Source organism: Nanorana parkeri, unplaced genomic scaffold (genome assembly GCF_000935625.1).
Source record: "Nanorana parkeri isolate BGI_ZX_2015 unplaced genomic scaffold, ASM93562v1 scaffold1002, whole genome shotgun sequence".
NCBI classification, from domain to species: Eukaryota; Metazoa; Chordata; class Amphibia; order Anura; family Dicroglossidae; genus Nanorana; species Nanorana parkeri.
The window spans coordinates 24,819-48,803 of NW_017307270.1; the positions used below are offsets into that span (position 1 = coordinate 24,819).

General features: G+C 43.4%; 1 protein-coding gene across 2 annotated transcripts; it reads left to right on the plus strand.

The window, feature by feature from the left end:
* The first annotated feature begins 341 nt into the window (after positions 1-341).
* Positions 342-23,942, plus strand: LOC108795758 (serine/arginine-rich splicing factor 5-like). Of its 2 annotated transcripts, none has more exons than XM_018567050.1 (8): positions 342-440; positions 10,483-10,613; positions 11,176-11,246; positions 11,443-11,562; positions 14,445-14,514; positions 19,905-19,978; positions 22,310-22,420; positions 23,316-23,942. In XM_018567050.1, exons 2-8 carry the CDS (start codon positions 10,488-10,490, stop codon positions 23,512-23,514), a joined length of 771 nt encoding a protein of 256 aa, XP_018422552.1. In that variant the 5' UTR covers positions 342-440; positions 10,483-10,487; the 3' UTR covers positions 23,515-23,942. The 2 variants fall into 2 exon arrangements, with proteins under 2 accessions (XP_018422552.1, XP_018422553.1); XM_018567051.1 differs by having other exon boundaries at positions 23,319-23,942.
* Positions 23,943-23,985: the final 43 nt, after the last annotated feature.

The following is a 23,985-nucleotide window of genomic DNA, read 5'->3' on the forward strand; positions in this document are numbered from 1 at the left end:
CAATGAATAGCTGGAAATTTGGGGGTGCAGGTTATGGGGGCTTCTGCTGGCACAGTAATGGGTGTGACAGGAATTCAGGAGGTTAATGTGGCACAGTGACTGGTGCATTTCGTCTTTTCCATTTTAGTCTGGAATACCTCTAGATTTTTTATACTTTTATAGGGGTGTCATGACTGGAAGGACACCGTTTTATATGACACAATGAATAGAGGTTATTGAGCTGTGTGTACAATGTTCTGACCCTCCTGTGTGAGCCATGTTTGCCTTCCAAGAAACTTCCTAAGCTCTCCCTTCCCGCCAGCTCCACACGGAGCTCCCTGACCCCCACAGGCTGTCCTGTTTCCATGACAACACACCTCCCCCGAGCCGCCATCTTGTTCAGAGTCACATCCGGAGCGTCCCAGTCGCCATTTCATTCTCGGGAAAGAGCGGTGGAGTCGGTGAGTGTAAACAGGAAGCGGGGCTCGGTATCGCTGGAGAGGCGACCGGGACGATTTAGCCTGTTTGTTGTAGGGCGCGCTTTTCTCCTGAAGCATAGGGACAAATTAATGGAAACCTGGGAGAGCGCTGCGAGTCATAGGGGTTGGGGGAGGTGGGGGGGCTATGAAGGGGTCCCCTTAGGAGATTGGCAGAAAGGCGGGTGATATGGGTGATATGAGGTCGCCGTGGGACTAACCTGGGTGATATGAGGTCGCCGTGGGACTAACCTGGGTGATATGAGGTCGCCGTGGTGTGTATTCAGTGGGTAACGTATGCTGCAATACGGTAGAATGATAAGTACAGCCTAAGCTATGGAGAGGAAAGTAAAACCGGTATTGTGCAGTATACACCATAAGATAAGGCTGTGTTATGAATGCTCTCGTGTAGTGCTGGGGTCACATAAACGTAATGTGCACATATTCACTTTTGTGGTTCGTATAGGCCTTGGTTTACCCTCCACATGGCAGCACTCCCACCTAGTGATAGGCGTGCCATGGCAGCCAGCCCTGCTGTGTGGGGGAGGGGCGTGCGTAGTCCCGTTCAGCTGGTGAGAATCTGCCCTTTAAGGGTTTAAAGGTAGATGGGCTACCTGATCATGTGATCAGATGCCACAGTGATCACATGATTGGCAGCAGGTTCCCAAACAGACTGGGAGGTGTTGATGGCAGCAAGGTTACTTTGCCTGGTGGCACAGAATGAGCATGCTCCTGGCGCAAAAATGGGACGTTTGCTGTATACGTGTGGTGTCTTGCCGGTCAAGCTTTCTTTGCTGCCACATATATGCGTACAACCAACGTTAAGGCCCGATCGAACCCTCAGTTTCAATCTGCGTAATACATTCCAGGGGCATCAAAACCAAAGATGTGCAAAGACTTTCCTTTTCAAAGCAGCCACAGCCTGAGAAGAAAAGCCTCTGCCCTGCCAGCAGCTGTAGAGAAGGACCTGTGAGAAAGCAGTGATCTCTCTGCAGAGGTCTGACCCACTCCTTGCTGAGTCAGACCTGGAGCTCCCCAATCAGCAAAGCTCATGTTCCCCATCAGTTGGAGAGCTGTGACTCAGCAGGTGGTGTGTCTGACCCCTGTTTCCCACAGATAGCAAGGGCCCCACTCTGTAGTTTGCTGGCAGGAGACAGACTCTGTTTTGGTGCATCTGGAATGTATTTCGCGCATTTTAAAGTGTGCAAATTATATTTAAAAAAACGATACTAGGCACTATTTATATACATTTAGCCCAATTTGTAACAAAAGGAACAAGAAAATAGTTTTTGGGGGGCTTTTAGTGGCGGTCATGTGACCGATCAGTTCCCACCTCATCTCCCAAAAAATCAGACTGAGGTTGTAGAGGATGTCACAGGTCCAAATGGGACATATGTGTTCTCAGGCTGTAGGTGTGTGAATTTGCAGGATCGGCTGTCCCTCAAACTGGAGGGATTGTGGCAGTTGTAATCTGACTTCGGGCCTACAGGCACAGCATGCATGAGCACAGCATTCTAGAGCCCCCAAATCAGAAGAAGCGATGCAAACTGACCACGCTAGGACAGATCTGCTTCTATGCTTAGCGTGGTTAGTAATAGGAAGGGGTTATTGCTAAGAGCACTGGCAGGATCTCCAGGTATAAGATCTCGCAGAGAATGCAGATCTTGCTCTGAGATTAGAGGGACTAAGGCTGCCCATACACCTTGCAATCATCGGACGACCCTTTTTGTCCGATGATCGAACCGTTGTACGATTTGCGTACGGCGGCCCCATCCTGCCCCGATTATCGCAAGGTCGGATCAGCCGTAATTAGAAGAAAGCTCCCGGACGAATTGCAGTAATCGACTGCACGTATTTTCGTCTGCACATGTGCAGTGTAAATCATATAAATTTTGACGTACAGAAACGCCACCAACCTTACGAAAATCGTACACTCAATCAAAGTTTTCTAACCCGCTGCTTAGTCAAGTCGATCGATTGTACAGTATTTGCAGTTGTACTCTGGCCATCAATTGTACGAATATCGGACGAAAACGCGATCGCATACAAAATATGGCCGATATTCGCGAGGTGTATGGGCACCTTAAGGCTGGCCAGACACTGCTCTATTTTTGTTCATTCAACCCGCGGGCTGAACGAAAAAATAGACCCAATTCCTCCAACACAAACAGCGCGTCGATCGAGGAACCCCACTGTTTACGCTCAGCGGCTGCTGGCACCTGTCAGAATACCCGACCAGAGCAGGCAGCTCATTGCAGCATGCTTTTGCCCTGTTGCAATTTAAACCCGGCATGTCACGTTTGGCAGGTAGCACCTCCTACCAAATGTGCTCATTAAAGTCACTAGGACCACACTGTAACTGTGTGCTTGGGGCATGGTATTTCAGTGTAAAATTCCCCTCGGGATGGAAAAAAAAAGGGATTCAGGAGTATAACCTTCTGTTGCCACCAGTATCACTTCCTGAATGCCTGCAAGCTGTCCCTGAAAAGCAATCCACCAAGGTAAACTCACCCATGTGAACAAGGCCTAAGAGAAGTAGTCCCAAACTTTTTAACATGCACTTTAAACTGAAGGTTCAGTCAGGCTTTGAGTTGTAGTAGCTTTGGTGGGGGCTCTAAGGCGAACACTGGGCGTTAGCGTTTAAAGTGACCGTGTAATCAGATGAAGTAACAGAACAAGCTCTATACCTGCCTTTCTGTCAGCCCCTTTGTTGAAATGTCACCACTTTGCTTCTTCCCAGCCATAACAGATATATTTGGTGGGTCGAAAACTTGTAGGCTCTGCCGCACGCTGTGGTTTTTCCCCGTCACCTTGTATGTCATGTAGTGGTGTATTAGCTGGCCGGAGGAATCACAGTGTGTGGCAGAGTATTCTTCATACCCAGAAGTGTGGAATACCTGCTGCAGCCAGGGGAGACGCAAAGTGCAAGTGTTTGAAAACACAGCCTGCCGATCAGTATAGTCTGTTTATTTACAAGGTGTTCTTTAAGCCCTCGTTCACACCTGAACGTTTTGTAGCGCGTTCTACGCTCGACGAACGCTCTACAAAACGCTCAAACATCTAAATCCCATTGTATTCAATGGGTCTGGTTCACATCTTGCCGTATTTCAGCCTGTCCCTAACGCGCTGCAAAACGGCCCACGCCTGAAAAGGTACATGTACTACTTTGGGCCGTTTTTGTTGCGTGTTTCCATTGGGATACAGCCAAGTAGCTCTCGGAAACGCGCGTTTGTCATGCAATTTGTTTACCGTGAATCGCGGTTAAAAAACCGCACGACAACCGCGCATATGCAATGCGCAAGGTGTGAACCAGGGCTAAAAAAGAACTATGGGGGTCAGTGTCTTTCCCTATAGTTCTCTTAAGGGTCACGGGAGGACATAAACTAGCTTCTTCCCGTGACCCAAAGCTCAGTATATCGCGAGCTACAGCTTGCGGTATACTGAGGCAGCCGGGACAGATCCAAACATTACAGCTGGCTCTGCCTATCTAGAAGCAGAGACAACTGTACCCGCCCGCTCCCCTTTCCGTTCCTCCAGTCAGCGCTGGAGGATCGGAGGGGGGGGGGGAATCCCTGCAGGGAGCCATGACTGACAGTCACTGCTCTCTGCAGGGAGATGATCGAGAAGTGAGCGAGCAACGGTATGTGTTCGCTCACTTCCCGATCTATTGAGCCAACCTGTGACAGTTTCAGTGTCACACGTCGACTCAAACTATGAGGTTGAGTGATTTTCACTCACCTCATAGTTCTCCTTTAACTACAAATCACCCAGTAGTCATTTGTACCTATAAATGAGTGCCCAATTATAAACCAGAATTCAGCTTTTGAGAACCCCCTGCTCCCCACACTTTATATTAAAAAAAAATCACCAAACCTTAACACAGCTTGAAGAATAAGCTCTAGCAGTATACAGAAGTGTTGGAGATTTGCCTGTCGTAATGGCTCCAGATTCGGTTGTGACAGTAGGGTCTTGGGGGGCCTTATTTAAAATAGAAAGCATATCACGCTGCTTACTCTAAACTGCACCTGCAGTGGGTACGTCAGAAAAACAAATCTATTTGCATGAATTTTCCTATAGCAGTCATGCAAATATGTGTCTTTTTTTTAGCTATAAATTGTTGTCTTCACACCTTTAATTCCCTGCACCCTAAGCTCATCCTCTAAGATGGTTCAAGCCCTGCTTTTCTCATAATGTGACTCTTGCTGTAGGTCTGTATATAGGGCAAAAATAGATCAGATCTGCAGCAAGATTTTTAGATTTCTTAAGGTGGCCATACATGATACAAATTTCAGCCGGTTCTTGATGAACCCTCCAAAATCCGCAGTCGGTGCCGTTGTCGGCACCCTTTCGGCTGGCATCCCTTGATCAGCTGATCAAAGGAGCCGTCCAGGAAATCTTCAAACGAACAGAGCTGGCAGCCAATAAGCTGCTGGCTCTGTTTGGGTATTCTGACAGTGGCCGCCGTCAGAATACAATGAATGCAGAGGGAGATTCCTCCATCGATGCTCAGAAGCATTGATGGAGGAATCTGTTATATTTTCTTTGTTCAGCCCGCAGGTTGAACGCAGAAAATATTACAGTGTATGGACACCTTTTAGAAAGGGGTCCATAATTGTGGCTTATGTATTTCCTTTAGTATACGTTTCCTTTAATATTAAATCAGACATTGCAACTTATAGCACATTAAGGGCTTGTTTACTAGGGCTGCAACAAACGATTATTTTCATAATCGATTAGTTGGCCGATTATTTTCGGATAAAAAAAACATCTTTTATTTAAAATAAAACACACAAATAGTCTTACACACATTGAGGGGAATTTATCAATACTGGAGCAGACAGAATCTGGAGCAGTTGCCCATGGCAACCAATCAGCATCCACCTTTCATTTTCAAACCTTAACTGAACAAACTGAAGAGAGAAGCTGATTGGTTGAAATGGGCAACTGCTCCAGATTCTTCTGCTCCAGTTTTGATACATTCCCCCCATAGAGTTTAATTCAGAATAAAACTGCATGCACATTTTTTGCAATCGCACTGCACTGGAACACAAGGCATTGCAACAATTCTTGATCTCACTCTGGCTCACGTGGCGATAGCTGACATGTGTAGCACAATAATAGTTTTTGAATGTAGGTGCCCCCAACTTGCGTTTCCGTTAGTATGCGCACATTCACGGGTTTGGAACTATTTAAAACTTTTTGGGGGGTATTTTTAACTTTTTTTTTTTTTAACACTTCATTGCTGTCACATGGGCGGGTTCAGAATCTGTCTCTGATCGAAGGGGACACAAACCACAGCATGCAGTGGCTCCCAGCAAGGAGGAGAAAGGTGGAGCAGAGCGATGGTAGCAACTAATCGATAATGAAATAATTGACAGCGATTCTTATCGATTAAATGGATTAGTTGTTGCAGCCCTATTGTTCACACCAATTACAGTGAGTTCCAGAGCAGTAGCTGCTTACAGTGTGTTCCAGTAGCTACCGCTCTGGAATCCACTGTAATTGGTGTGAACAAGCTCTATTATTGCTAATAGCTCTGCAACAACTAATCGATTATAATCGATAATGAGAATCGTTGCTAACTATTCTCATTATCGATTCGTTGATTATTTGCAGCAGCAGCTGCCGCCACCGCTCTGCTCTTCCGTTCTCCTTTCCGCTGGTGCTGGCTGCAGCGGTCTGTGTCCCTCTCAATCCCCGCTGCTCTTCCCGTCTGTATTGGCAGAGGCAGCGTAAACGCAGACCACTGCAGCCAGCAGGAGAAGAGACTGCAATGACTATGCATGCCCCCCTCGTACCTCCGCTTCTGCCCTGTTCCTCCTCCTCTGCCCATCCTGTTCCCTTCTCTTCTCCCTATGCCCCATCTTCTGCTAGTGTTCTGTTTATCCCTCGGACTCGAGTCCGAAGGATTGATGGAACACTGGTGTCCAGTCTCCCATCAGCAGCTAGGAAACAAAAGCCAGCCTGCTTTTCGATATTTTAAATTGCGATAGCAAATAGCAGGCTGGCTATTGCACCCACCCACTGCCTGCTGTCAATCAGCAGAGGAGGTCCTGAAGAGGAACTTTCTTCTTCAGTTCCCTCCTCTGCTGATTGACAGCAGGCAGTGGGCGGTTACAGCAGGCATTTGGAGGGTGCAATAGCCAGCCTGCTGTTGGCTTTTGTAGTTTAAAATAGCCAATAGGAGGCTGGCTATTGCTCCCAGCCACTGCATGCTGTATTTACATTCAGCTGCTTCAGCATGCAGCTGTCATTCCCCAGTGAAGTGGAAAGGCCACACTAGAGGTCTAATAGACATCTCAAATGTGCTATCCTTTAACCTCCCTGGCATTCTGATTATTTCTTTTTGTTTTTAAATTCCCACCGGTTCCGCCCCCCTGCGACGTGGACGCTCGCAAGGGACGGATGCCGGTTTCGGCCAGAGGATACAGCGTGGCTCGAGGGACAAGGTGAGTAACGCTACTGTGTATTCCCGAGTGTGGCTCGGGGTTACCGCTTATGGTACTGAAAATTAACCCCAAGCCACACTCAGGAAGACCGCCAGGAAGGTTAAGGAGCTTGTGAGCCCCCCATGTGACAGCAATGACATAAAAGAAAATTTCAAAATTGAACTTAAAATAAAAAATACCCCCCAATAAGTTGCCCGACCCCGCAAACGCACACATACAAACACAATTCTTGTGCACCTACGCATGAAAACTACGATTGTGCTACACATGTCGGGTATCGCCGCGTGTGCCGGAGTGAGAGCAATCATTTTCCAGGCCAATATTCATGGCTAACTCTGAACTGATGTCCGGGCTTTTATTTATTTTAAATAAAAGTTTGGCTATTTTCTTGTATTGTAGTTTTACAATTCATTTTATTTTAAATCCATGAAACTAATTTAAATGTCTAATATAATGCATGCAATTATAAAGAATATATATATGTGTGTGTATATATATCTTGAAAAATTTGATAGTGTCTCACCAGTCAGTCAAAAATGTCACCAGTCAGCATGACCGGACTATAGCCTTGCAATTTATGTTAAAAAAGTTTGGGGACAGATAGAGCTTTCTTTTGGAGGTATATAATCACCACTGGGGGTTTTTTTTTTACTATATAATTAAAAAAGTACCATAAATGTAAAAAAAAACAAAAGTTTCCCTACGTTATGTCATAAAACATTTTATTCTTACCCATATTTTTAGTAAAACATAAAAGTCGGGGTCACGTCGGGTAAATAGACACCAAACATGTCAAGCCTTAAAATTGCGTGCGCCCGCAAAAATCTCAAAACGCCCATAGGCGACGATTAAAACGCTTTTACTGTTCATCAGTTTAGTTTTATCAGTGATTAAAGGAGAACTATGGGGTTAGGGCTTTTCCCCATGGTTTTTCTTAGGGTAACGGCAGGACACAAATTAGCGTCCTCCCATCACCCTAAGCTCAGTATAGCTGTAGCTCGCGGTATACTGAGACACTGCAGCTGAAGCGGATCCCGACAATTATGTCTGAATCCGCCCAGCTGCGTGAGTGACAGCTGACTGCATATCTAGAGGCAGAGCCAGCTGTACCTGCCCCCTCCCCCATCCGTTCCGCCAGTCAGCGCTGGCGGATCGGAGTGGGGAGGGGCGAATCCAGCCCCTCCCCTGTCACGGCTCTGTGCCGTGACAGGATCGAGAAGTGAGCGAACACCGGTATGTGTTCGCTCACTTCGCGATCTACTGAGCCGACCTGTGACTGTCTCATTGTCACAGGTCGGCTAGAACTATGAGGTGAGTGCTTTTCACTCACCTCATAGTTCTCCAAAATTCTAGTAGATCTTGATCCCCTTGAGAGAGGGCAATTGTCTTGGTGCCATATTTGGACAACATCCTATTCTTAGTTCAGAGGCTCAGCTAGTAACAGGCTTGAATATGAAACTTTGCCATCTAGAAAAGATGGAGTGGATCATAAACAGGGAAAATCCAAATCTTGTGCCAGCTATGAAATAGACTCCAGTAAATACAGAAGCTACTGTTAGAAGTGGATGCCTTGCTGAGGTTATTGCCCCATCCATAAAGTCTATAATGAAATTCCAAAGACTTATGACCTCTTCGATACCAGCAGTGCAGTGGACTCAAAGCCATTCAAGACATTCTCAGACAACTTTGGACGATCAAGCCCCGTTTCCCCCAAACAAAACACAAATTGCTTTGGTGGAAAAACCAGGCAAACCTGTTGCAAGGTTGAAACTGGCTTCCCACCAACCCAATATCGGTTACCCCGGATGCAAGTGCCTGTGGGTTGGGAGCCAATCTAGAGCACTTTGTCACCCAGGAGAAATGCAGCAAAAAGTGGGCAGATAAGTCTTAAAATGCAACTGAGATCCTAGCTAGAGGAAAGCTCCAATAGCATTTATTTCTCATGTTACCCAAAAACATGTCTGGGGCAAGCAAGGAGAAACCAAGTCACCACTCCTGATGTCAATTGCAGAGGACATTCTGCGGTTAGCAGAACAACACCTCAGTGGCTCAGCAGTCTCTAAAAGTTTAACCTTTTCCCAACCTTTTGTTCTACTGAATCTACCATTTAATACACCAGGGGCCAGGGCTGCATCTAAAAGTACATCAACTAAGTTTAAGAGCTTGGCACTTGAGCGGGAACTGCTGAAAGCGCAGAATCTATCAAGCAAAGTCACTGACACTATAATGTCAGACAAAGTTACTAATGCCATTTATTTATGACGTACACAAAACAGAAGAACCACATAGTATGCTAGTCTTTCCATTAGAGTTCCTTCAGGAAGTGGCAGAACAACACATCTCATTCAAAACTAGTACTGCATACTAAAAAACTGCAAGTAGTTGCTTTTATTCTGTTTAGGAGTCCCCAATGGGACTTGACAGTAGTCAGAGCTTTGCAAACACCACCTTTTCAGCCAGAAATGTAACACTGAAAGCACCTTTACTAGTAGCCCTAACTCCCTCTAGGAAGGCAAATGAGATCCAAGCCCTGTCCATGTCAGACCCATTTTTCTTTGTATTTCCAGACAGAATTATTCTCCGAGTAGATCTGGGGTTTTTATCCAAAGTAGTCGCACCCTTTCACAGGTCACAGGACATCGTGATTCCATCTTTTTTTGTCTGGCAGAAAAGTCCCACAATAAGCATTCCCTCTTTATTATCCTTATGTGCTGACCTGGAAGATTGGAGAAAACCAAGTTAATTGCTTGTTTACTTCTTTTTCTAAAATCTTTCAGGACAACAGGGTATTCCCACCCTATGGTATTGGTTTATATTTACTGCTTTTTTTTGTTTCAATGATATTGAAGCAGTTGTACCCAGGCGTCGGTTCTCTCGGTTCTCTGTTATTTCTAAGGCATGCAGGGCTCTGATGCTTTTTATTTAGTTGTGAGCCTTGTGTTTCCTGTTTTAGGTGAGCAGAGCAGCTGTCTTGTGCTGTCCTTGAAGAATTCTAGAAATAAAGTTACCAGGTAACTAGCTTGATTTGTCAGGGTCACTTTAGGGCAGGAGTGTTAACCTTTCAGTAGCTGTATTTACAGCTGTGTTCCTAGTTCAGGTAAGGAAATAAAAAAAAAAAAATAGTTGTAAGGCAGAAGAAGCTTCTTTTTTTTTGTGCTTTTTATAAATCATTCCCTCAGCTTGTATCTTCTCAGTAACATCTGCTTTATTTTTCCCAATTCAAAAGATACACCCAGAACCAAAGCTATGGGGATTTAGGTGTCTCCTCCTTCCTTGACAGCCCCTTTGTGACCAATATTACCTGCAGTATTCTTGGTCTTTGCTGAAAGGAAGCAACATGTATTATTCTTCGTGGTGCGGGAATCCTGCCATTTACCGAGGTTACCAAGAAATCATTTTTTACTGCAAAACAGAAGATATCATTTTACAGTTTATACAGGACAATTGCAAAGTTTTAAAGCTGAACCTTTTTCATCATCATTCTATACTAAATCAGGGCTGGGTAAATCCCGGGAGACAGGTACACACTTACCAAAAATATCAGCCTCTGACCAAATTTTGTTTTCCCTGTTTTCTAGGTAATATGAGTGGCTGCAGAGTATTTATAGGGAGGCTGAGTCCTCACGCCCGTGAAAGAGATGTGGAGAAGTTTTTCAAAGGATATGGCCGTATCCGGGAGATAAACCTAAAGAGTGGATTTGGATTTGTGGTAAGTTTTACCTGACATGTAAAACCATCTATATAGTTTAGATTAAAAGAGAGAAAATGCTTCTGGTCAGTCTCTCTGAGTAATAACGGTAAAATAATCACCCTCATGACAGAGCACACCCTCAGGGGACACTAAAAATCTGTAATTTGAGGTATAACCGAGGACAATCGTACCCCTCCTGCCAGTTTAAATTGGTCTCCCCTTTTTATACTGCAGGTTACAGTGAGCTGAATGATGTATTTCGAATGTGTGGTATTTGGTGGACTTTAGAAGAATTCTACAAACTTGCAAAATAACAAATTAAAGAGATTACATTTTCTTGTAGAAAAATCACACAATTCCTACTAATTTAACACGAGGCTTTCCTGCTGTTTTACATGTTCTGTTCCCATGATGCTCTTTATATAGAGAGGTTGCTTTGCAACAGCCGTTGCCTGGTTTCACACACCTGAGGTCTTATGGACCACTTCTGCTCAATATTTTGCCTGCACTGAAAAAAAAACTGTTCAGTGTTTAAAAGAAATGATCTGAGAAGCCATATCTGCCGTTTGATTTATTATAGGAGTTTGAAGATCACAGAGATGCCGATGATGCTGTATATGAACTGAATGGAAAAGAACTGTGCAATGAAAGGTATGGTCCTGTTGCCTGCTAAGTCAGCAGTCTGACCAGCAACATCAAAGATTTTCAAGTTTTAATTGTCATTCAGTACACTGACAATACTGGCTCAGTTTTTCTGTTTATGTCTTTGCATATTTAGCATTGGCTAAATTCTCCATTATTATGCACAGAATGTTGATGCAGTTGTTTTTTCCCCCCACTATTCAAGAGTCACAATTGAACATGCCAGAAATCGTAGAGGAAGAGGAGGCATGATGGGAGGAGGAGGTGGTGGAGGGCGGTACCCCATGCGTTTTGGCTATCGTCAGTCTAACAGTGGTGGACCCAGGTAATATAGCTGCTCAGCCTTAAAAGCTTACTCCACAAGAACAAATAATATTGTTTTCTTTAGCTGCTTGCCAAGTAAGTCACATTGTGGCTTACTATATCTTTCAAAGACCCAAGTTCAGTATTTCCAATTTTGTCCAACTCTCCCAGTCATCATAAAGCCAAACACTTGTGCCAAGCTTCCCCAGACTCTCTGTATTGTAAATGTAACTATTTAAAGGAGAACTATGAGGTGAGTGCTTTTCACTCACCTCATAGTTCTAGCCGACCTGTGACATTGAGACTGTCACCGGTCGGCTTAGTAGATCTGGAGGTGAGCAAACACATACCGGCGTTCACTCACCTCTCGATCCTGTCACGGCTCTCTGCCGTTACAGGGTAAGGGCTGGATTCCCCTCTCCCCGCTCCGATCTGCCAGCGCTGACTGACGGAACGGACGGGGGAGGGGGCGGGTACAGCTGGCTCTGCCTCTAGATAGGCAGAGCCAGCTGTCAGTCACGCAGCTGGGTGGATCCAGACATAATTGTCAGGATCCGCTTCAGCTGTGGCGTCTCAGTATACCGCGAGCTACAGCTCGCGGTATACTGAGCCTAGGGTGACGGGAGGACGCTTGTTTGTGTCCTTCCGTTACCCTAAGGAGAACTATGGGGAAAAGCCTTAACCCCATAGTTCTCGCTTTTAATAGAATGGGTAGAAACACAAACTACTAGATGGAAATCTCATCACTGGAGTCTCAGAGCTGAAAGAGGCCAGTCCATGATTCCGTTCAACAATGCCAGCTTGACGGCCTGTAAGTATCACAGGAAAACAGTCACTAGTTACTATATGTTATTGAGCAAACTCAGTGCTGGATGTAGACCTCCTGTCCTGTAGGTTCAACAACAAACCAAATGGGTTTTATTCCAGGTACAGGGCTCCTCTAGTGGGAACAGTGGATGCTCTGGTGGTGCTGAGGGATTAGTACACCCTGATCTATGCATTTCCTTCTTGAAACTTTTTTTCTGCTTCTTGGGATTGGGATGGAGAGCATTCCCGTGCACTTCATTCTCTGGACTGGACCAGGTGCATGTGGTACATCAGCCTGGTAAGACTCCTGGCAGACACTGTGCGAGCTCTGTCAGATAGTCAGGATATTCAGTTCAAGGTCGCTGGCTTTAACTGCATGGCTGTTAAAGCCCTGTTTTTTTAAATCGGGGAGAATCTCTGATTTTGTGATTTCTACGATCCTAGCAGCTAGGAAGGCTACTTCCCATAACTCTATCATTGGACATGGAAGGCATAATTTACTCTATGTGAGTGTTGAGTCTTCTACCCTGGTAATTTCTCCGTGGGATGAATCTCCTGTGGCTGGGTCTGGACCAAAGCTTGGCTACGTTTTCTGCCATCATTGGTCTTTCGGACCTTTGTTCAGAGAAGGCTCCCATGTAGCTGTCCTTGTTTGCTCCCATGTGACGAATATGAAGCTGGTTCAAGATCACTGTGTGAACTCATTAGAGAAACTCCCTTTCTGTTTTCCTGAATGGGTGCATTGGCTTCTCATTTCACCATCTCTAGGTGGCTAAGACAGACCAGCCTTTAAACTTATGCTCTCAAGGATTGGGTCTCACCCTTACCAAGCACACTGTACCAGCTGCACAAGTTTTTTTTGGCATCAAGCAACTTTTCCCAGTTTGCAAGACCACCACTTGGTTTTAGATTTTCTAAGTTCTACCAGACAGATATTCAGACCTCATCTGGTGCCAGCTTCAAGCGTCAGATCCTTCAGGCAACTATTTTACCTGCAGGTGTTCCCCAGTTTTCTTTGTGGGTTTTTTTTTTTTTTGGCTTTGTTAACCCTTTGTTGCTGTGTTGCCCACCCCTCTTTTGCCCTCAAAGTACAAGAAACAAAAAGAGGATTTTGGTATTCCATGTTTATTTTTTATGCTCTCTGTATCTGTACTACTTTGCTACATAAATGAGGTATGATGGTTGTAAGTCGAATTATCCTGTGTTGGCCAGATACAAAATATATTTCATCTAGTTTGAAAGCTGGCTTGGTATGTATACACTGTAGCTGATTGCTGATCTTAGGCACTATAAGTGTTAACTTTTTATACCAATCATTAGGGATGCACCGATACCGGTTTTTCGGTTACGAGTACCGATATTTTGCTTTTGCTACTCGCTGATACCGGTGCTTCCACTGGCATGGAGCCAGCTTCCTGGGAAGTCGGGCGGCGGGTAAAATGACATGCCACCCAGCTCCCAGATTGCCTGGGAAGCCGCATCTGTGTTGTTTGGCCGGCTCAATTGTGATTGGCTGGGAAGCCAATTTCCTGGCCAATCAGTAACGAGCCGGCTTCCCGGCCTCAGGAAGCCAGGTGGAGAGTAATGACCCGCCTCCCGGTTTCCTGATTGGCCAGGAAGCCGGCTCCATGCTGATTGGCTGGAAAGCCAATCAGGAACCTGGAAGGCGGGTCATTGCTCACCACCCGGCTTCCTGATTGCCCAGGAAGCCGGCTCCATGTTCCCCCTACGACACTGCCTTTCAGAGAAAATCTTCCTCTGACCAGAAGTTCGGTATCTGAGCATTTGGGCGAGTAAGAGTACTTGCCCAAACACTCTGTATCGGCACCAATACTAGCATCTGTTTTGGTGCATCTATAATATCTAATTTTCACGTTCCAATTTGTGACAAAGCAACATTAGATACTGTAGATTGCTGCACCTTATGATTGTCACTGTCTAATGATGGTGAAATGCATTTCCAGAGCAAATAATTTGCAGGTGACTGGCTGCTGAAATCCTTTTATTACGGTTGTTTTTTCTTTGTTCTGTGTTATGGTCTATTAACAGAAGATTAGGCCTATAGTATAACATGCAATGATTTGTATTGTTCTTTAGGTATGGACCCCCAGTTCGCACAGAGCACAGGATCATTGTTGAGAATCTTTCTTCCCGTGTCAGCTGGCAGGTGAGCAGGATTCTGATCTTTTAAACTAAAATGACTATGAAGAAACCATCATTGACTTTTAAAGGTTAACACAACCTGCACATACTCGCATTGCATTAAGAAACACGTCTTCAATTCTAGAGAAAATTGCATTTGGCTCCTGTTCAGTTACAGATTGGTCTGGGTGAGCTGGGTTCATAGAATATTACTCTTTTAGGCAGAGTTGACCAATTGTAATTTAAATTGAAAAAAAAGAATTTCAGTAAAGTGGAACAAACAAGCATTAAAGATCTATCTGAAATAGAAGACCTTTTATTGTCTATCGCTATGGCAACTTGTAGGCTCTTTATAAGCACTTTAGTGCTTACCACCTTACAATAACTTTATTGGGTTACGTGCATTGCCCCATACATTTCTCTACCCACCAAGATACTTCTCCAGTTCATGACAGAGCTTCCAGTGCAGCAGTCCTGGGAATCTTTGTACATCTTTCCTCATTCATTGGTGTTAAGCCAAGGTACAGCAAAAGTGAAAAATGACTTGTGTGAATAAAGCGTTGTTTCTTCTATTCTTTGTGAATGTGTGCTGTCTGCAGTTACCTTTTTATTTAACTGTGTTCTTTTTCCTGTTTTATCCTTTATGTTGGTTTTTATATCAGTGCAGACATTTTGGTGCCATTGTTTAGCAAAGCAGTTATTGTTTGCTAATACAATTACAGAATCTTCTGAGAAACCAAATTCATGAATTCTTGGAATGAACCTGTAATATTAGCCAATAAAGCTTCTGCTAGTTTTGGGTTTCATTTTCTAATAGGAGCACAGACTCAGTGTTGAGGCATTGCCATTTCTTTCATGAATAATACAAGCCTAAATTCTACTTCTGAAGTGTTAAATAGGTCATGTTCAAGCTTCTTTTTAATCATTTTAGATCCTGTAATAATGAATTCTAATTTATTACACAGAGGATTGCCCTGTTCTATAAGAGTATAAAAATGACATGCCTGGTTACCAAAGTGGAACCTAAATATTTTGTATAATGTAGACAAAGATAAAACAATGAGTCCCATTTACTTGAATTAAGATAACATTTTGCCCCCAACTGCTGGTTTAAAAAGAAAATGCATGTTCTGTGCACTTTTGGTTTCTTTTATGGGACACATAAAAGAAACCAAAAATGTTAAAAATAAAAATGTAAGAAAATAAAAATGTTTTATTTAGTTATGGACAGATGATGAATAAAGTGGACCTTGCAGTAATTCGCATGGTTCACTTATTAAATCAGGGCCCTCTCCCCGGGATAAATTGCGGCATGATAAACATTAGATTGTGTACTTGCTTTACCCCCATCTTCCACCCACTGCTGCTAGGTGAAGGTGACAACAAGATTTTTCTGGTGAAATCCTAAAGCTGGTTACACACGGTTAGTACTTTGCACCGATGGTCTTATACAAAAACTTTGTCAGAACATTTAATTTTCGTTTTAACATTCAATTTGGAAATGAAAGGAATTTCCCAGACAAAAACCACGTTCACCGCTAGAATTTTGTTTAGAAAAATTTACTAAACAAAATTCTATTGCCCGCTATATGTTGAGAGCGCACAGCTGGGACGGATCCCGACAATACTGTCTGGAGGTAGAGCAGCCCCTCACCCTTCCGTTCCTCCAGTCAGCATTAGAGAAATGGAGAGGGAAGGGGGGGAATCTCCGCGTGGAGGGGTGACTGATGGTCACTGCTCTCTGCAGGGAGAGGAGCATTAACCCCATAAGGACAAACCGTCCTTTTTTTCATTTTTTTGTTTACATGTTATAATCCACATTTTAGGCCTCAAAATTATTTTTAAAAAAAACCCCAAACATATATTTTCTGAAAGCTAAGACTCTGTAGAATAAAATGGTGGCAAATGCAAATTTTTAAGTTACACGACATCAGCGCAGCTTATTATCAAACCCAAAAATTTAGTGAAAAATGCATTTAAGTTAAATTTAGTGCCCCAGAACACAATATAAAACCGTTTTATCTTGTAAAATATAAAAGATGAGGTTACAACGAGTAAATATATACCCAACATGCCCAGGTTACAAATTGTGTGCGTCCGTGAAACTGCGACAGAATTCAGAACCCCAAAAAGTCCATACACCACGCTCTAAAAGCACCTTCAGGTCATCAGTTTAGTGATACGCATAAACATTGACCCTAGAATTATTGCTCTCACTCTGGCATGTGCGGCGATACCCACCATGTGTAGCACATTCATCGTTTTCATACGTAGGCGCACCCGATGCATGTTTACGTGACGACACGGGGCGGGGGACTTTGAATTTTTTTACATTTATTTTTTAAAACGTTTTTTTGTTTGTTTTAACTTTAATTGCTATCACATGGGGGGGCTTCCAAGACACCTATGTGATGGCATATTGGTGGTGAGAGGTCCTTTTTAAGGTGATACTGGGGGTCCAAAAGACCCCTAGTATCACCTTTACACTCTAAGCTAATCCGCAGTCATGCTTTTGCACACTAGTGAACAAAGCAAAGTCTTCATGGAGCTTGGAGGCAATCCCTCTCCACTTCTCATTTTTCTGATGCGCATTTTTATATTGGGGATGCCGAGGGTCATAAATCTATGGAACATGCTCCACCAAACCCACAAAACGTTCGGTGTCCTGGGACATGTTGCTCAACTGTAGCGGGTTCCCTTCTGCTTCTCCACCACAAACAGGAAGTCCAATGTTGATGAGATCATCAAAAGTGGAGCAAGAGTACACTTTTTTTTCCATTTAGGTGCGGTGCGTTTTTGCCGCGTTCGTACGCGTTTCTGTGTTCCGGACCAGAAAAAATGTGACATGCAGTATTTTTTCTGTCCGGAACAGAAAGCACTGCTCTGGTGTGAACTGGAGCCCAGAAAACACATAGGGATACATTGTGATGCGTTTTTAGTGCAGGTGCTTACATAGTTACTGTCCTGGTCTGGACAGAATCTGGACATCGTGTGAACAAGCCCTAAGGCAGTATGTGTTTGCAGACTTCCTGATCAATAGAGCCGACCTGTGACAGCTTGAGTGTCACAGGTCGGCTTGAATTATGGGGATGTGGTTTTCACTCACGCAATAATTCTCCTTTTAACTATTCACAAATTGAACAAACATTCTGAAACAAATCTTGTGTATACCCAGCTTTAGAATGACAAGAATCCCAAATCTTGTGGGAAGATACTCTTTCATTGGTCTGCAGTGTCTCTTCATGAGATTTAGGGTGCTAATTATTCCCCAGGAATCTTGCTTGGAGAGATGGTTGTCATTCCCTGCAATGTGGAGGATGAGTGCAGGGTAAGTGTTCTCACTCTTTTTTTTCTCACAGGTACACTTTTTCTCTTCTAATATATAGTTATAGTATATGTCAAGTTAGACACAGGGACAGGGCTCTGATCTAATAAGCAGACCTTGCGTTTCACTGCAAGGTACGCTTTAAGGAACCTACAGAGGCCCACATCTGCAGAGAGATGTTCTTTTAGACTTTCCTGTCACATAATCTGCTTGTTTATGTGCTGCCTCAACTAGCAAAGCCAGGTTAAATACAACCAAGAATTATGAAATCTGCAATGGCACATTTATGCCAATGTCAGTTAGGTATGTTGTTCTCCAAACTATATCAGCTCAGCATGGTTTTGTACCAATTATATCTGTCGGATATGGCCATCACAGTGAATTGCCGCATCTGCTGCAGATTGCGCTGCTCAATGCTCAGAAGTCTTTGCTAGTTTGGGTAACTTTAAGGTTAAACGTGGTGACTTCAGTGAGGGAACTATCAACACACTGACTGTCACAGCTGTAGGAGTAGAAAAGTGGGGAGACTGGGAGGTGTGGATGTTTACAGTGGAGTAGGTAAGTAACTTGAAGGGGACCTGTGAACATAAAAGTACAGTAGCTGCCATCACTGACTCTGTTGACTCAAGCTCTAGGGCTGTTATGCAGATCATAGATTTATTACCTAGCATGTTACTGATCTGGAATAAGTATGGAGAATGGAGCAGTTTAGACTTTAATGACTGCATCTTTGTTCCAGGTCAGGATATGATGACAGCCCTGAAACTTGCACTGTTAAAAAGCAAGTCAGCTTTGGCTGCTTCAATATAATACCTATCCTCTCCGAATCACTTTAAAGTGGACCTATAGTAAAAAAATATATATATATATATGCCCATTTAAGTAAATCTATAACCAACCCAATAAGTTTTTAAATCAAGGAAAATGATTGCTTAATTAAATGAGAATTGTTTTTTTTTTACTATAGGCCTACTTTAACAAATCTGCTTCATTATCACTTTCTGCCAAAAGCTGAACTGTTCTGGATGGATTTGAGTTCAGATCTCCCAGTTCTATATTTTAGCCTTTTGGCAGTCAGTTGTGAAATCTGTTTTACAAATGTTGAAGTGGTTAACAAATTATTTCTGTTCTGAGGATGGCTCATTATCCAAAACTACACAAAGATATTAACACGTTTTAATAGTGTTTTTCAAAAAGTTACACATCTTCCTTTTTGTTTATACCCGTACTAAACTGATATTGATCCTTCCTGTGTTGTAGTAAATATTTTTTTTCCACAATCATATATCTAACCAAGTGCATTTTGAACCTCTTTTAACAGCCTTTCTTTGGGTTAAGCCTCGTTTCTCTTGTGTGGAGGAGAGCCCAAGAATTTTTGGTTTGCTAATGGCTGAAATTCTAGGGCTGGGCCTGTTCTGAAGTTTCCTTTTGGTTCCTATCACCCTCCCGCTTTGCCGGTCTAGATCTTGGTTTGCCCAGGTTGAGCAAGAGTGGCTAGCTCAGGTCAGCCTCAGGTTCTCTAGCCATTTCCTGTGATTGCATCCAGTGGTTTCAGGGTTAACTTCACTCACTTACTGAGACTCTGGTGCTCTCCTGCCGCCTTCCGCCCTTCTCATTGTAAGTGAGTTGCTCACAAGGTCATCTAGGTTATGGAGAAGCGGCTCTTTGCTTAAGGTACCTCCGACCTCTGGTTGTGTCCTGTGGTAAGTAAATTGGGCTTGAAATAATATAATACCAAATTATAAACTCGGACACTAGTTAAGCATATGTATCAATCATCTTGTTAAACAAAAGAGCTACAATTTATTATATTATTCCATATGTTTGCATTTCTCATGTAACATTAACTTAGTAAAGTCTGTTTTATCAGAAAGTTTAACATGCTATGCTGTGCTTACACTGCAGACACTTAATGCACCAGTATAATATACAATGTAGCTCTCTTTTCCTACATGACACTAACACTGATTTATTTTAGGATCTTTTACTTAAAACAAGCTCCCGTCACTTCATTATCAATATATTCATTTTGTTTCTATATAGATAGACAATTACCTTGATTTAGGCTAATGTATCTCTAATTGTTTCAGGATCTGAAGGATTTTATGAGAAAAGCGGGAGAGGTGACTTATGTTGATGCACACAGGGGTAACCGGAATGAAGGGTATGTACCGGAATTCTGTAACCTGGCTTATTTTATGGTGTACATTTAATTTTTATTAACTAGGAGTAGTGATGTAAACTTAACTATCTGAAGGCAGATTGACCAGAGATATGCACTGATCAGCCGTAACATTCTGACCATTGAGAGGTGAAGAGAATAACATTGATTATCTGGTTACAATGGCACCTGGAAGTGGGTGGGATCTACTAGGCAGCAAGTGAACATTTTATCCCTGAAGTTGATTTGTTGGAAGCTGAAAAACTGGGCAAGTGAAAGGATTCGATTTTGACAGGGCCAAATTGTGATGGCTATATGTCTAGGTCAGAGCAACTCCAAAACTGCAGCTCTTGTGGGATGTTCCAGGTCTGCAGTGGTCAGGACCTACCAAAAGTTGTTGATGGTTGGAAAACCGCTGACCATTGACAGGGCCATGGGTGGCCAAGGCTCATTGATGCACGTGGGGAGCGAAGGCTGGTCTGTGTAGTCCGATTCAAAAGAACAGCTACTGTAACTCAAATTGTGAAAAAGTTAATGGTGGTTCAGTTAGAAAGGTGTCTGAACACAGTGCATCTGGTTTGTTGCGTATGGGGCTGCATAGCACCGACCTAAACATTGTTGCTGACCAAATAACCCCCTTCATGGAAACGGTATTCCCTGATGACAGTGGCCAGTTTCAGCAGGATAATGCGCCCTGACGCACTGCAAAAATGGTTGAAGAATGGTTTGAGGAACACAACAAGTTTGAGGTATTGACTTGGCCTCCAAATTCTCCAGATCTCAATCTGTGGGATGTGCTGGAAAAGGATCTGCTACTGACAGCTTGGTGTCAGATACCACAACATACCTTCAGAGGTCTAGCGGAGTCCATGTCTCAGTGGGTCAGGGCTGTTTTGGCAGCAAAAGTGGACCTACTTAATATTAGGCGGGTGGTCATATTGTTATGGCTGATCGGTGTATATTTTCTTTCTAACGAGTGATTTTTTTTCTGAAGTATGTTAAGCAAAGTGTGCCTAACCTAAGCAATAAAACCTCCCAAGACATTTGTTTGTCCATTTAGCTAGAGTGTCCGGGAAATCCAGAATCTGGGGTACTCAGTAAGCTATGCCCAGCTCTGACACATCCTTAAATCTCCAGAGCTTGAATTTGTTGTTTGCATTTTGACCTCCCTAGGCTTGGGGTCTCCTGACAGGCTCTAGGATATGTGAAAAAAATGCAGGCATCTGTTCTCATTCTGTATGTCGTGTGATTGTTAGTAATCTGATTGGTACAATTTTGAGTCTCAACTCAAGAGGCCGTGGATCTAATACTGATACAGTTAAAGTGACATTAAACCCTCAGATTTTTTAACATAAAACAATACTGTAATGTGTGCCTTACTGTAATCCATGGTTGTTTCCCTTCTCTTTGCTGCTCTTCCTTTTAAATCTGTATCTGTTCTCATGCTGGGCAGAACTTCTGTTTTGCAGCAGACTGCCTTGTCTCTGAAATGGATACATGGTGTCTGTGTGTAGGCTTGCAACCTGAGCCAGCACTACAGGAAGAGGCAGTCAGCTGCAAAGGGAAGTTCTCCCCAAGCATGAGAAGACATGAGGATTTAAGACCCCGTTCACATTGAGCGATTTATCGCGCGGTAATTCCCGCGATATCACGGCAAATTACTGCGCGATATCGCGCTCCAATCCAATGGGGCAAAGGCTCCTGCTGTCGCGGGTAATTCCCGCGATATCGCGGCAAATTACTGCGCGATATCGCGCTCCAATGCAATCCAATAGGGCAAAGGGTCCTGCTGTCGCGGGTCCTGTGTCGCTACAGCAGGACCCTTTTTGGAGCGGATTTAGCCGCGATTTAAGCTTGCTCAATGCAAGCTTGAACGCGATATCGCGCGGCAAATCTCGCAGTGTCGCGCAATATGCAAATCGCGCAACAAACGCGCGATTTGCATATCGCGCAGTGGGAACGGGGCCTAAAAGGAAGAGCAGCAAATAGAAGGGAAACTACCATGGATTACAGTAAGGCACACATTACAGTATTGGTTTAAGTTAAAAAATCTGAGGGTTTAATGTCACTTTAAGTGTAACTACCCTTTTATGATGACTCGGAACCAAAGCACCCTCCAAAGATCACTTATCTTCATCAGTCGTCATTGCCACCCTCCGCTCCCTCCATTGTTTGTAAGAGATAACCGGCCACATGTTCTGAGTTGACTTTTGGTCATGTTGTCAATTCGTTCATGCACTAGTCACACTGCTTGGGATTTTACACACAATCAAATGCAGCTGCCATGTTTTGGTTTGTTTATTGTTCAGCTAATCATTTTTGTTTTACTGTTAGGGTTGTGGAATTTGCATCCTATAATGATATGAAGAACGCTATGGAAAAATTGGATGGCATGGAGCTCAGTGGTCGTAAAATAAAGCTAATTGAAGATCGCAAGAAGCACAGGTAAATTTCATCTTTCTCTTCTTTTGTTATTGATATTATTCATGTTTAGTACTCAATAACCATGGGGAGTAAATAACTAGTAGAGAGCAAGTATTTGAAATCCCATACAAATCAGCTACTAGTTTCCTTTAATGTAAATGTATGTTCAAGCTCTAATTGGCAGGCACATGGGCCCTTGCACTGATGTTAAGTTACTTTGCTAAGTGGCCCTGTAGCTCCAAAAGTAAATAGCAACTTTGATTCCTGAACTCACACCTGGTTATTCATCACTATGATGGTCAGTAGTGAGGAATGGGAAGGCCTAGTTGGGATTTTAAATCTTGTAATTTAATCTTCCATATAGGCAGCAAAGTACTTTGGGTGTTGTGGCTCTTGGTACATGCTGCACAGTATATCAACATGTGCAGGCACCCATAGGTGCCTATTCACATTTGTCAGTGATTTGGGGAGCTTTAAGTGAGCATGGGTTCACTTTAAAGCTCGGAACTTGTATTCAGGTATAAAAGTTACTAAAAAGCTGATGTTGCAAAGTGGAAAATGGTTGCGGGGTTTTTCTTTTGGTTTAATAGTTACAGGCTTATTCAATAAACTGCAAGCAAGGTCTGGTAATCCACCACAACCATTTAACAGTACAGAGTGGATTCTGACGGTTGCTAAAAGTACAGATGTTTGTACTTGGCCATTTACACTGTCTTATTGAATAAGCCAGATAGGCTGAGCTATGTAACTGCTCAGAGAATTTGAGTATCCCAGCTTGTCACATGTTAAAGTGCAAAAGTGATATTCTGTAGAATTGCCGCTCTGCCTGTTTTTTCTGTAGATTGCGCTGCACTGATATTAGGCTATAGATGTCCTTTGGGATTATGATTATGCTAAACTAGTGGTTTTCCCTCAGAAGCAGGTCCAGGTCAAGAAGCTACTCCAGATCCCGCAGCAAGTCGAAATCTCGTGGCTCTTCTCGTTCTGCCAGCAGATCCCGATCTCCCAGTCGTACACCCGAAAAGAAATACAACCAGAAATCTGGAAGCGGAGAACCATCCCAGAGCTCTCCTAAACGGCAGTCTCGTTCCAGTTCTCCCGAAAGTCGCGATTAAGAGATCTTTGTGTATAAATGGTGAATGAAGATTTATGTGCCCTAGGAGTCAGTGGTGGAGTGAGAGGTGGCGTTCACTATTTTATGTAACCAAAGCGCCTGTTTAATAAGGCTCGAAATGGTGGCCTGATGCTTTGTTTTTGTAAATATGTGATCAGACCCTTCTGCCTAGAGCATATGAAGGCAATTACTGAATCCAGCAAGTAGAACCCATTTGAGATGACTTTCATGCTTTTCACTGTGTAGATTAGAGGAAGCTGTTTGGATACTTGTTCACTGATTTCTTTTCTTTGTTTTATAATGTAAGTTAGTGTAGTATTAGCATTTAATATCTTCCTATAAATTGAATACTGCCCCATAATTCTCTTCTGTGTTGAAACATGACAAGAATTTCTGTTTCAGTGAACATATTACAGAGATTAAAAAAAAAAATGAAACCACTTAAAGTAAGTGAAAGCAGGTACCCATCTGT

Coding starts and splice junctions, on each gene's coding strand:
- LOC108795758 (XM_018567050.1), top strand. CDS start 10,488: ATGAGTGGCTGCAGAGTATTTATAGGGAGGCTGAGTCCTCACGCCCGT. Junction 10,614..11,175: donor AGAGTGGATTTGGATTTGTG/GTAAGTTTTACC, acceptor GATTTATTATAG/GAGTTTGAAGATCACAGAGA. Junction 14,515..19,904: donor CTTCCCGTGTCAGCTGGCAG/GTGAGCAGGATT, acceptor TAATTGTTTCAG/GATCTGAAGGATTTTATGAG.